This window comes from Phascolarctos cinereus, unplaced genomic scaffold (genome assembly GCF_003287225.1).
Source record: "Phascolarctos cinereus isolate Bilbo 61053 unplaced genomic scaffold, phaCin_HiC Scaffold_2;HRSCAF=192, whole genome shotgun sequence".
In the NCBI taxonomy this organism is placed as follows: domain Eukaryota; kingdom Metazoa; phylum Chordata; class Mammalia; order Diprotodontia; family Phascolarctidae; genus Phascolarctos; species Phascolarctos cinereus.
In genome coordinates, this window is record NW_027555625.1 from 236,722,561 (window position 1) to 236,735,883 (window position 13,323).

A 13,323-nucleotide genomic window follows, 5' to 3' on the forward strand; every position below is an offset into this window, starting at 1 on the left:
ACCCTTTGAATACAAACCCTGTGGATTTCTAATCCCTGCTCTGCTGCTGATTTCTTCTACATCTTTGGACAAGGCATTTATACTTTTTGCTTCAGGTCCCACAGCTGTAATATATGGATAATATTACAGTGTTTGGGGGATGCTGGGAGGATTAATTAGCATGGGTAAAACAGTTTGAACATAAGAATTTATCTTCACCACACATGTTTTATCCAGGGACCCCAGCAGACTGTACCAACTAGGCATTGTCCCGTTTATCTCTGTTTTCCAGATAAGGTTGTTCAGGCTGTTGGAAATTAATGACTTGTCCAAAGTCACACAGTGAGCTTGAGAAAGAGCTGGGAGCAGACCCCTGGAATATTGACTTTTAATCTCTTTGCTACCACCACTCTATGCTTGCTTCATTTAGAACAGGTTGTCAATCAAAGTCAGGTGCAATCATTATCCTGTTCTCCTTCTTGAGTCTTTTTGCTCTTCTTTTTGGCACAGGTTCCTCTGCTTTAGCTTAGCATTGACTTGTGCTGCTTTTCTCATCATGAAAAGGAAATTATCACAGTACCTGAGAAAGACGTATCAGTAGCCAGGATTTTGCCAGGATTCCAATTTATTTCCTCAGACATATACACGTAGTATCATTTACTTACCAAAAAATCCCTAAAAGGCATGAAGACCATCCCTAAAAAAGGAATACTTCATTAGTGCAGGTTTTTTTTTCTTTTTTGGCACACAGTGAGAAGGAGCTTGTGTACATGCCTTTAGATAAGATAGATAGTCATCTTTGAATTTTCCTTCTGTAGATTTCAGTGTCAACTCAGCACACTTGTCTATCCACCACATCCCTCTCCTCCTTTCTTTAACCATTGCCATTACCCCAACACAGGGTCTCAATATAATCTGCTTAAATTTTTGCGGTAGCTTCCTATCTTCTGTTCTTCTCTGCTCCAGTCTCTTTGCCCTACCAATACATCTCTGCAACTATTAGATCTATCTTCCTTATGTAATGATCTGATTATGATATTGTTTTGCTCAAAAATTTTCAGGGGCTCCCTTTTACCTAACCATAAGAATTTATTTTCCTTCAAAGTAAGTACCTTCACAGGCTTGTGAGGACACTACCTTTCTAGTCTTATCTCATACTGATCCTTACTCTGTACTCAGGACTCCATCCAGACTGGAATTTCTCTGCCAAATATGCCCAAGGTTTTTGTTTCTCTGTTGTTTTGCTTATGCTGTTGCCTATATATTGAATATCTTCCTTTCCTTTCTTTGTTGAATTCTGAGGCAGCTAGGTGGTAGAGTGTGTAGGGCACTGGATATGAAGTCAGGAAGGTCTAAGTTCAAATCTGATATCAGATACACTTACTAGCTGGGTGAGCCTGGGAAGGTCATTTAATCTCTGTCTGCCTCAATTTCCTCAAGTGTATAATGGTGACAATAATAGCACTTACCTTAGGGTTATTGTGAGGACAAATAAATAATCTTTGTAAAGTGTGTAGCACAGTATTTGGCACATAGTTAATTAATAAGTTCTTGTTACCTCCCCTAATCCGTCCTTTAAAACTCATCTCAAATACTACCACTTTCATAAATCTTTCCCTGATCCTGCTAACCAGTGATGATGAATTTTGCCACCCCCAACCTCACAAAACATTTTATTCCACTTAAATCTTTATGGTTTATTATTTTGCATTGTGGATATATATACATACATACACACACACACATATGTGTGTATATATATATATATATATACATATGTGTGTGTGTGTGTGTGTGTGTGTGTGTGTGTGTATTCTATTTACCTATAATATTATAAGCTCTGTCAGAGTTGGGAGTCTTTCTACATCATGTAGTTCTCTGAACATAGTAAGAGCTTAATAAATATTTGATGAATGAAAAAATAATTTAAAAGTGCATAAAATATATGAGTATTCATGGTGGCACTTTTTTGAGAGCAGAGGACTGGACACAAAGTAGATGTTCACGAATTGAGGAACAGGTTAACAAATTGTGACATTTGAATGGAAAAGAATATTATGGCATTGTGTAAAATTAGGAAGTCAAATCAACAAGCATTTATGAAGCACTACATGCCAGATTTTGTACTAAGTGCTGAGGATACAAAGATAAACACTTCATAATCTAGTGGGGGAGACAATGGGGGGAAGGCACTAGCATTAGATGGGGACCAGAACAAGCCTCCTTGTAGAAGCTTTTTTTTTTCAGCCAAAGACAAAGTTTATTAGAACATCTGTCATATTGGGTAGACTCTTAAGGAGTCTGAACATTAATGAACTATTGGCTAGATTATAAGAATCTGAGCATGTGGCTAGATTTTTAAGAATCTAAGCATCTTAATGGAGACATGATGGACCTTATAAGGTCCATAGAAGACTGTGGGAGGGATCTAGGAGCGGCCAAGTAGTTTGGGGTGACTGGAGGAGGGGGTCTAAGGAATATCTGAATGGGAGTGGCCAGTAAGCTGGGGTGAACAGGACACCAGGGACTTGGACCATGTGGCCAAGGGAGAAGGAGCCTAGTTAGGATTAAGGGTGGGAAATGGCCAGGGGCTATAGAGAGGTAAATTAATGGAGGGGAGATTGGGTGTAGCCACAATGAAAGGCCAGTTGATGGGATTATAGCCTCAACTAAACACAAGAGATTTGGCCACGTGGGAAAGTCCAGGGTTTTTCCTTTGTGGGGTCCAGCTCCCATCCTCATCATTCTCCCCCTCGAACAAATGGGACCCAAATTCTTTTGGGGTAAGGGGCCAAGGTCTCAACTTCTGAAACTGCTTCCTGCTGGCAAGAAGCAGAGCTGTCCCTGCCTTAAGGGGGTCCCAAAGAGGAAGTTGACTGAAACCAAGCACAGGCTGCATCCAGGGAACGATGGGGGTGGACATTGGCTGGTACCTGCTGTTTGCTACCAACTGTAGGTTAATGGCCTGTAGTCTGGAAGACACAAATCTGACACAAAAAACTGCAGGGCCTAGATGTGACAGGATAAAACAATCCTTAGCTCTGTCAGATAATTCAGTTTTCCAACCATGCAGTATCAAATCCACCTCATAGCCAGACTCAGAAATAACCTGGTGGGTAACATTCCTTTTCAAAGGAACATAATGGGGAAACTGAGCCAGGAGGATCCCACCTTAGACCAAGGCTAAAATTGTCCTCTCATCATTTCCCAATGCTGACTTCCCACCAGTATCACATTCTCTGAATAGCTTGTGGCATTTCTCTCAGATGGTGGATTATTAATTATCGATGGATTATGACACATAAGGCAACTCAAAATAAAATCCTATGAGCTTTTACCTCAAACAGCAAGTTTCACTAATCACTTTTGAGGAAAAACTTTTCCAGTATTTACACCTCAAATTTAAATTTGTCCTGATATAAAAAAGCCAATTGTTAGAGATTATTCCTATGTAATTGCAAACTCTTAGCAAGACAAAATCCAAACAAGCTTTTTGGCAAGTTTACACATTAAAACAATAACCAACAATAGCCAAGTTATTTTAGCAGTAACCAAATTATGAAAAGTTGCTTGACATAACTGATAGAAAAACTTGAAACAAACCCATTACCAATCAGGTTACTTCAATTTTGTTAAATTTATTTCCAAATTACTTTACACAGAGAATCAACATCTCATCATTAACAGTTAAAACCACAACTTTAAAGCAGCACACTTACCCAAGTTCAGAGGCTAGCTTCTTTACCTTGAGCAGGATGTGCTGAATCTGGATGATGCTTCCAGACAAAGGTTGCCTTAGAGCCCAAGGCCATTGCCAGTGGGGCCCATGCTGTAGCTGCTGCCCTTCCCCCCTCCTTCCTTTCCCAGATAGGGGAGGGCAAAATCAAAGGTGAGGGGTAAAGGGTGAAACTCTCTTCTGCTATGAGAGGGGTTAACAGATACCCTCTTGACTCAAGTGAAGGGAGTGGGAGAAAAAAGTGACCAGGGTTGTAAAGAGAAGTTTCAAACTCCTTAATAATCAATCACAAAACCTCCAGAATATACCAAGATGTTTTTAGCTGTTCTAACTTTTTCCTGTAACCTCCAAGAAGGAGGATTCAGGGGTGTAGAGGGAAGAGAGTAAGCCAAGCCTCAGAGAACCAAAAAACAACTGCAGTTTTTCCCAATTACCAGCACCAAGACAATTAACAGAATTGGGCATACACTTCCAGATAGGGTGTCCTTCCTTGTCCTCCCTGCTGTGGAAGGGGTACCCAGGTCCATGGTCTCCAACCAACCCAGTGGACTGAGAGTCTGAGAACATCAGGCCAAGTGTGAGACAGCCTCATAACTGTTTGCCTGAAAAGCATCTCCAAATCTTAGTGCTTGGAGATTGACCCCAACTGCAGAGCAAGAGGGGCAGGGGAAGGCTTACATACTTTCCAGTCTTGGCTCAAGAAGAACTTGGGGTTAGGCAGTTTCCCTGTACAGGCCACCAAAATGTTGAGGTTTAGGGGTTTAGGGGTGCTGGGACCCAGATATTGCAACATGCAGATCCTGCCCAAACACAATTTGACTCAAGCCTTCTTTCAGCCAAAGGTTTATTAGAACATCTGTTATATTGGGTGGACTCTTAAGGAGTCTGCACATTATTGAGCTATTGGCTAGATTATAAGAATCTGAGCATGTGGCTAGATTTTAAAAATCTAAGCATAGAAGCTTTTTATAAGAAGGAATTACAGATGAAATCTGAAGGAAACCAGAGAAGCCAGGAAGCAGAAATGTATAGGGAAAGTGTCCTTGGTATGGGGGAGAGAGTCATTGAAAAACCTCACAGTCAGGAGTTGAACTGTCTTGTTGAAAGAATAGGAAGGAGGCCATTGTTAGTGGATTGTTGAGGAGGAATAAGGTTTCAAAAGACTGGAAAGGCAGGATGGGGTCATGTTATAAGGATTTTAAAATCCAAACAGAGAATTTTATATTTGATCCCAGGAGTAATAGAGTTTAACACTAGTTTTTTGAACGGGAGGGTGGCTGAGATGGTCAAATATGCACTTTAGGAATATCACTCTGACAGCTGCATGGAGGATGGACTGGAAATGGGAAAAGACCTGAAACAGGGAGACAAATCAGAAGACTATTGCAATAGTGCTGGCAGAAGGTAATGAGGATCTGTACCAGTCTGGTGGCAGTATCAGAGGAGGAATGGGACATTAATGAAAGATGTTAGGAAAATAGAGTGTATAGGACTTGGAAACAGTTTGGATATGTGGGAATAATGTAGTGAGTGAAAAGTTGAAGATGGCACCTAGGTTGAAAGGCTGGGATTGGGAGAATGCTGGTATCCTCCACAGTAATAGGAAAGTTAGAAAGAAGGGCGTGTTTGGGGGCAGGGAAAGATAGTTCAGTTTTGAATATGTTGAATTCAGATCACCTTAGGGATATCCAGTTCTGGATTCCAACAAAGTGTTGGAAATACAAGATTCAAGGTCAGGAGACAGATTAGGACTGGATAAATAGATTATGAGATTATTGGGATTTATCTATAATGATGATAATTGAAACCAAGGGAACTAATGAGATCATCAAGCATAAAAATATAGAGCGAGAATAGAAAAGGGCTGAAGACAGCATCTTGGAGAACACTCACAGTTATTGGTGTGATCTGGATAAAAATGCAGCAAAGGAAATGGAGGAGTGATCAGTCAGGTTGGAGAGCAACAAGGAGTGAGCAATGTTGTGAAAAACCTAGAAAAGAATAGAAAGGCAGAAGGTGATTAACAATGTTATAGGCTTCTGAGAGGTCAAGAAGCATGAGCATTGAGAAAAGACCATTATATTTGGTAATTAAGAGAATATAAAGAATTCAAAGTTGCATGACCAACTAATGCTGAGCAAAATGAGCAGAACAAGGAAAATGATATGCACAATGACCATGGTGATGGAAATGGAAAACAACAATGACAACAAAAAACAGTATCAAAACCAACTGTGTAATTACAATGACCAAGTTTGGTCCTGAAGAAGATATGGGAAAATGCATGCCCTTCCTTCTTCTGAGAAGTTGGGTGACTAAACATTTCCCACGTTGTCAGACCCAATTGATGTATTAGCTATATTTGCTTAACTGCTTTTATTTCTTTTCCTTTTTTATTCTTTGAGGAGAGGAGGTAGAGTTGTATTTGGAAATGAAAATAGCATAAAAACAAAAGATGCCTAGAGAATTTTAAAAAAAAAGTTTCATGAATTGAATAATATATTTTCCCATTTCGTAATAATCCTCTCCTTTTTTTTTTGATGTGGTATAATCCTTGGTTAGCATTTCTCATATGTCTGTATCAGGTATGATTTTTGTATTATAGTCATTTGTGTCTCCATCATATCCCTATTATCAAATAGTGAATTTCATGATGGCTGAGTGCCTGTCTTATTCAATTTCCTATTTCTCTCAGAGTCTATTACAATTCTTTGTACGAAGTATGTACTTAACAAATGTTTGTTGAACTTGAAGTGTGAAGAAGAGAAAGAGAAATCTCTTTTTTCCAATGATAGATAAAATAATTCCATTAGAGCCTTCCCACCTAGCCAGAGTAAAGTATGCATATGTTTGACCTGACTACTGTGCAGGTTTAGGGTCCTGCAAGGCAGACATCAGATGATTTTCAAACAAAGTCTTCACAGGAAGCCATATGAACCTAACTCATGGAGGAAGCAGCATCATGTAATGAAACTTACATGGGCTCTAGAGTTCAATTCTTGCATCTGACACTTGCTGCCTTTGAGACCATTGGCAAGTCACTTACCCTTTCTGAATCTTAATATCCTCATTTATACAATAGAAGACTCAGACCAGATGGCCTCAGAAGTCTCTTCTAGCTCTACATGTATGATCTTACTTGTTGAGAAGGCAGCTTCCTTTGATGAACTAGGGGGAAGCCACCAAATGCTTGTTTTTTAAGACTCTTGCTGTGCAATATCTCTTGCTATATGATGTTGACACATTTTTTCTTTCCTTCAAAAATCCCAAAATAATTAGAGTGAAGTAGCTTCAAGATATTCCTGTGTACATCTCAGGTTAAGCTTATAACCAATCAAGAAACCTCATTAACTATGTCCATTAACTATATCAGCAATGATAATAATAATGCATCAAGAGTATTTAACATTTACATAGTTCTTGAAGGTTTATGAGTCACTTAAACTCATTTTATTGAAAATGCATGGGGCATTATGCAATAATTCCTTTTAACTAATAAGTAATATGAAATCTCAGAAACTTTAGAGCTTTGAAAGTTAGGAGACCTTTGACCTTATCAGGGTTAGGGAACCTGTGGCCTCAAGGCCACATGTATCCTTCTAGGTCCTCAAGTATGGTCCTTTGATTGAATCCAAACTTCACAGAACAAATCCCCTTAATAAAAAGATTTGTAGTAAAAAATAATTTGCAATAAAAAAAAACTTGGACTCAGTCAAAAGGTTGTACCCAAGGACCTAGAAGGCCACATGTGGACTTGAGTCCACAGGTTACCTACCCCTACCTTAGGTGGTTTAGGTCTTCAGAGACATGGAATTATAGGATTTTAGAGATGGAAAGGACTATAATTCTCTTGTTTGGAGGCAGAGGATTGGATCAGATGAACTGGAATCAGAATTGGATTGGATCAGAAGTCTCTTTTGGAATTTATAATCCTATACTTTTATAACAAAAGATAATAGAATTTCACAGAATAATTTCAACTACCCTGAACCATACTAGGAAAAATGAAAGTTATGATGGTATTTTGAAAAGCTTCTTATTGCTTGAAATCATAGAATCATAAAAATGTTTAAGGTGGAGGGGATGTTGGAGATCATCTTGTCCATTATCTTCATTTTCCAAAGGACAAAATCTAGAACCCATGAAAGGGAAGTGATTTGACTTGCCAAATCTGTTAGTGGCAGGGGGATAATTAGAATTTTAGTCTCCTGACTCCCAATCTGGTGTTCTCTTCATCACACCACAAAGCAAAACAGAGAGCACAAAGTTCCTGAGGACTACTTTAAAAGCTGTATGGAATTGTGTTCTATATCATAGATGTCACTGGTAAAGCTAATACAATAAATAAAGTCTGTGGAACTACAACATGTAACATTTCCATGATATCTACAAATAAGTATCAGGTTGACAATTTTGCAAATTAGCAAAACAATATTTAGTTATACAACTTCCTCCTCCTCTTCCTCTTTCTTTATTCTCTTAGTATCTATCCTTCTCAAGATTGGGTTGAACTAACTTTTTTTTTTACTTTTTCAAGTATATTTTTGGACATTGGAGTCAACCTGAAATTTGTGTGGTGGAAAAAATACCTGAGTTCCCTTGGGTTAGAGACTTTTAGAACTGGGAGGATAATAGTGATTATTTAGTCTAATCCTCTAATATATAAAGTAGGAAACTGAGGCTAAGGGAAGTTAAATTGCTTGCCCAAGGTCAGACAGGTTGTGAGTGGTACTTGAACCTACTTTTGTGATTCACAATCTAGTTCTGTTTTTTTTTTAAATTAAAGTCCTGGCTCTGCCATTAACCAGTTGTATGACTTCAGCAAAGCAGTTTCCTGATCTGTAAAATGAGGAGATTATACTAAATCAGCAGTTCTTAAATTGGGACCATCAAGAGGTAAACTGATAGATTTGAAGAAGCATATAACATTTATGAAGAAAAATTACATAAATTATTTTACTAATCTCCAACTCAAATTTAGCAATCTCTTTAATAATGAATATAGACAAAAGCTTATTCTGAGAAGAGGTCCATACACTTTAAAGGAATCTGTGAGACAAAGAAAGTCAAGAACTCCTAGACTAGATGATCCCGGAAGTCCCTTCATATTGTAAATTCCTGAAATTCCTGATTTGTGTCTGTAAGTGAAAATTTTCCAAATAACTTTCAGGAAGTTTAATATTCTGGATACCATGGACAGAGCTTCACATTTTCAGGCAGCCAAAAGAAACTCACGCACCCTATCATTTGCATTCTAGCATCTTAGAAAGCAAGATCTAGAAGGGATCCTACAGGTTAAATTTATCTTCATTTACAGAGTAGAAAGAGGCTAAAGATGACTAGCCCAGGGCACTTAGATAGCTTCTGGCAGTGCCAGACAGTTTTCTGACTCCCAGGGTAATGTTTTTTTTTTTTAACTACACAACTATGTTTTCTTCTGTTTCAGCAAGGAACTTGAACTGAGTCTAAGGTAATTTCATGTTTTCTGCAAAGAGAACATGAAGATGAAGGCAGTAGATGTCTTCTTTAACAAAAAAGACTTTTCCCTCCAAAAAATATTGACTTTTGTATTGTTCTATTTCATATCTATCTCTACTTCCAACACAGATGAGAAAAGAATCTCTAATCTCTTCTTAAAGTGGCACACACAAGGAAAAAGTCAATGAAAGTCAGAGTTCTCAGAAAGAATGAGAAAAACTCAATTGGATCAAAGTATTCTTTTTCAGACAGAATGAAGACATACTTTGAGTTGTTATTATTGGATCTTATCCCCATTTCTACTGTTGTTAGGCTACAATATGAAACTGCCTCCAGTTGTTTATAAAATGTCCAGGAAAGAAGAGGGAGAACATAGTAGCTAAAAGGTCTGGAAACATTCAAGTATTCCAAAGAATCTTTCTCTGGAAGGTATTTTTAAAGAGATGAGCCAAAAAAAAAACCACCACCAAAAAACAAACCAAAAAACCAAATGGTTATATAGCCAAGGGACAGGCAGCTGATCTGCACAGGACCTTTATTCAAGAAAATATACACATACCATCATGTATGCATATATCTCTCTGTGAATCTATTATATAAATACATATGACATACATATATGTTAGACATGTATTTTCTGACTTATAATTTCATTTGTGTAGGAAATTCCTGTTGTGGATATGTTTCACCAAAGTGTATGTTTTGAAGGGCTTCTTGGAGGTACTTAAAGATTCAGTAACTTGCCCATGGTTACAGAGTTATTATCATGCCAGTGGCAGTACTACCATAGATCTGAAAGGGACCATGGAGACTGAGTCCAAACTTTCCACTTGACAGATGAGGAAACTGAGGCTTTGGGAAGTAAAATGACTTAGGGTCAAACAGTAAGTGTCTGAGCTGGGATTTTGTTTCAGGTCTTCCTGACTCTAATCTGATCCACTAATACACACTAACTGAAAAGATTTAAGCCTAGGTCTTACTGACTCAAAGCCTGTCTTTCAATCTCTTTTGTCATATTGACTTTCATACATACAAATGGCTATAGATAATTGTGATAATATAATGACTGCAAGACTGTAGTGGTATGGTGGGGAAGGCAGTATAATGGATTTAGAGTCATAGGACCTTGATTCAAATCCTGGCTAAGCCGATGACTACTTGTCTGATGGTAGCTTCCTTACAAAGCGAAGTGATGCAGTGAATAGACTGCCAAGCCTGGAGTCAGGAAGACCTGAGTTCAAATCTAGCCTTAGACATTTACACAGCTAGTGTGACCCTGGGCAAGTCACTTCACCCTGTTTGCCTCAGTTTCCCCATTTGTAAAATGAGTTGCAGAAGGAAATGGCAAAACCTTCCAGTATCTTTGCCAAGAAAACCCCAAAGAGGTCATGAAGAGTTGGGTATGACTAAACAACAACAGCAAAGTCACTTGCCTTGTCAGAGGGAGCCAAGGTATGGGTGATTAGGTCTGGTATGCTGAGGAGGGGAAGGAGGAGAAAGGAATAAACATTTATTAAGTTGGTATTATGTGCCAGGCACTGTGCTAGGTGCTGTACAGATATTGGGAACTGAGAGATTGCGACATGCTCAAGGTAATGCAGGGAGTAAAATGATGAAGCCCGGACATGAAGTCCATGTATTCTGACTCTTAGGGTTTAGAGCACAAGGAGTTAAGAGACTCTGTAGTTCAAGTTTCTCATTTTATGGAATAGGATTGTGATGTGACCTAAGTCACACATAGTAAAATGGCAAAGCTAAGATTCAACCAGAGCTCCTACAATGTCTAATTCAATATTTTTTCCCCATCACTATGATTCAAATCATAGCAGCAATAGAACCAAATGATTTGGGACCTTAGAGATCATCTAACCCCCTCATTCCCTAACCTTTTTCTATCTCCACACCCAGGGTCTTTCAGCAAACCTTCCTGTTGGCCTCTGTTCAATATATTTTTTAAAATTTTATTAATTTATTTTGATTTATCAACAATCACTTCCATATGCTTTTGAGTTTAGAAATTATCCACCTCTGTTCAATATTAAAGAAGGAAAATTCTACAGTTTTCTATGCATATATATATAACATATGAGACAAAATAAAGAGATTAATTACATTCCTTTTTTAAGCACTCTCAGGAGCACTAAACTGTAAAAATCACTTTAAGTAGAATTTTGTAACTTCATTGATTGGAAATAAATTAAAAATCAAATCAAAACATTCCCTTTAATCCAAGCTTCTGACACTCCCTAAGGGTACACATACCCCAGGTTAGGAACCCTTGATCTAGTCTAACCTCCTCTTTTTACAGAGGTATAGAATCAGACCTACAGAGGGCAAATGGCTTGCCTAACATCTCCCAGCAAATCAGAAGAGATGGAGTCATAGCTAGAACTTACATTTTTTAATGCTATTTCAATTCCCTTTCTGCTACACTCTGCTTTCTCTCTCCTTATATTGACTGTGTTTATTTATAGATGAGAGGCAGGGTTACATATTGGCTTGGAAGCTAGTTCAGAGTCTAGAAGACCTGGGTCAAGCCTTGTCTCTGATAGTACTGACTGTGGCGCTGGCCAAGTCATTTAACCTCTCAGTGACTCCGACTATTAAGACTAGAAAGTGAAAAAAAAGTCATAGATTTGCATTGGTAGGAAGAGTTTCCTTAATTTAATCTCAGACTGTGCTGTGGCATGTGTTGTGTTTTATGTAGGAGAGGAATCTTGCCACAGTGGATGGAGATATTGTCTTGGAGTCACAAAGACCTAGATTCCAGTCCTGTCTCTGACACATACTGGCTATGTGATCCTCCGCAATTACTTATTACCTCCGCAATTACTTAACCTCCTTATGCCTCAGGGCAACTCTCTTAAGACTATAAATTGCAGGGCAGGTTCTGATCTCCCTTGGTAGAAGTAATTTTCTCCCTGGAAGTTTCCTATACTAACGACATCACACCAGATTTCTTTGAATCCGAAAATAAATCCCTGGAGCGAGAAGAGAATGCGATTCCGGCGGGGTAGCAATGGGAGAGGTTGGAGCAGATTCTCGGTCTCGGGGGTGAGAGGGAGCAGGGAATTACAGGGAGGAGGGTGAGAGAGCAGATGAGAAGGATGGGAAGGAGAGGAGAGCAAGGAAGATTGCTTGCTCCCGTGAATGTGTTTGCCTGCGCGAGTGTGCGCGTGTGTGTATACGCGCGCGTGTGTGCGAGTAGGTGCCTAGCATAGAGGGAAGCACCGCCTCCTCTTCTCTTAGTCTTCCCTCCTCCTCATTCTCCTCTTCTCCCCACCCCAGAGAAGAGCCGGGCATTAGAGCCCCCTCCAGTCACTGCTCAGACAGCCGTGGCTGCGTCAGCTGATTCCTTGCGCTCCAGCCTCTTCTCTCTCTGCTCTCTCAAAGTGGATTAAAGTCCGCCGCCGCCGCCGTCGCCGCCACCACCGCCGCCGCCGTCTCGGAGTTTCTGGGTCAGGAGGATTATGAAAGTGATGTGGGGCTGCTGACAGAGCGCGGCCAGCCAGCCAGCCAGTCGCAGCCCACGAGCTTCTTCCCAACCTTGAACTTTTTTTTTTTTAAAATTTTCTCCCCCTTCCACCCTGGGCGCCCCCACCCCGAGAAGGACTTTCGGGTCAGGGTGTGTGTAGGGCAAGAGAGCCACAGTCTAGGATGGCTTCCAATTTTAATGACATAGTAAAGCAAGGGTATGTAAAGATTAGGAGCAGACGCTTAGGTGTAAGTATTGGAAATTTCTTTTCCTTTGCTGTTTTATTTTACGTTGTATCGCAGCCTCTCTAGGGTGTTGAAAATAGCCTTAAAGAAATGCGGGGCGGGGGTTGGGAAGGAAATTGGGGATTTTGTGCCTATTTTCTTTGACTAGAAATTTTTCTGGAAATATGTCTGGGTTTCTTCTGTGCTTACTATGGATATGTCTATGTATGTCGGTGCTACGTCTCCTTCTTTCTTCTTTCCTCTATCTCTCCTTGCTTTTTTTCTCTGCTTCTTTCTCTGACCTCTCTGCCCTTTTTCTCTTTTTCTCCTTTGGCAGATTGATTTTGATGATAGGAGCCTGTCTCCCAAAGGAGCCACAGATCCTTAGGATTCTGTATAGAGAAGTGATAAAAGCCCCTCAGCCCCCATGG

At 39.5% G+C, this 13,323-nt stretch overlaps 1 protein-coding gene across 1 annotated transcript in view; it reads left to right on the forward strand.

The window, feature by feature from the left end:
• The first annotated feature begins 12,467 nt into the window (after positions 1-12,467).
• DOK5 (docking protein 5) overlaps positions 12,468-13,323 on the forward strand; it is a 147,155-nt gene continuing 146,299 nt past the window's right edge. Inside the window, exon 1 of the mRNA XM_020984259.2 lies at positions 12,468-12,916. Within this exon, the coding sequence (XP_020839918.1) occupies positions 12,851-12,916 (66 nt within the window). The 5' untranslated portion in view covers positions 12,468-12,850. The remainder of the gene's footprint in view (positions 12,917-13,323) is intronic.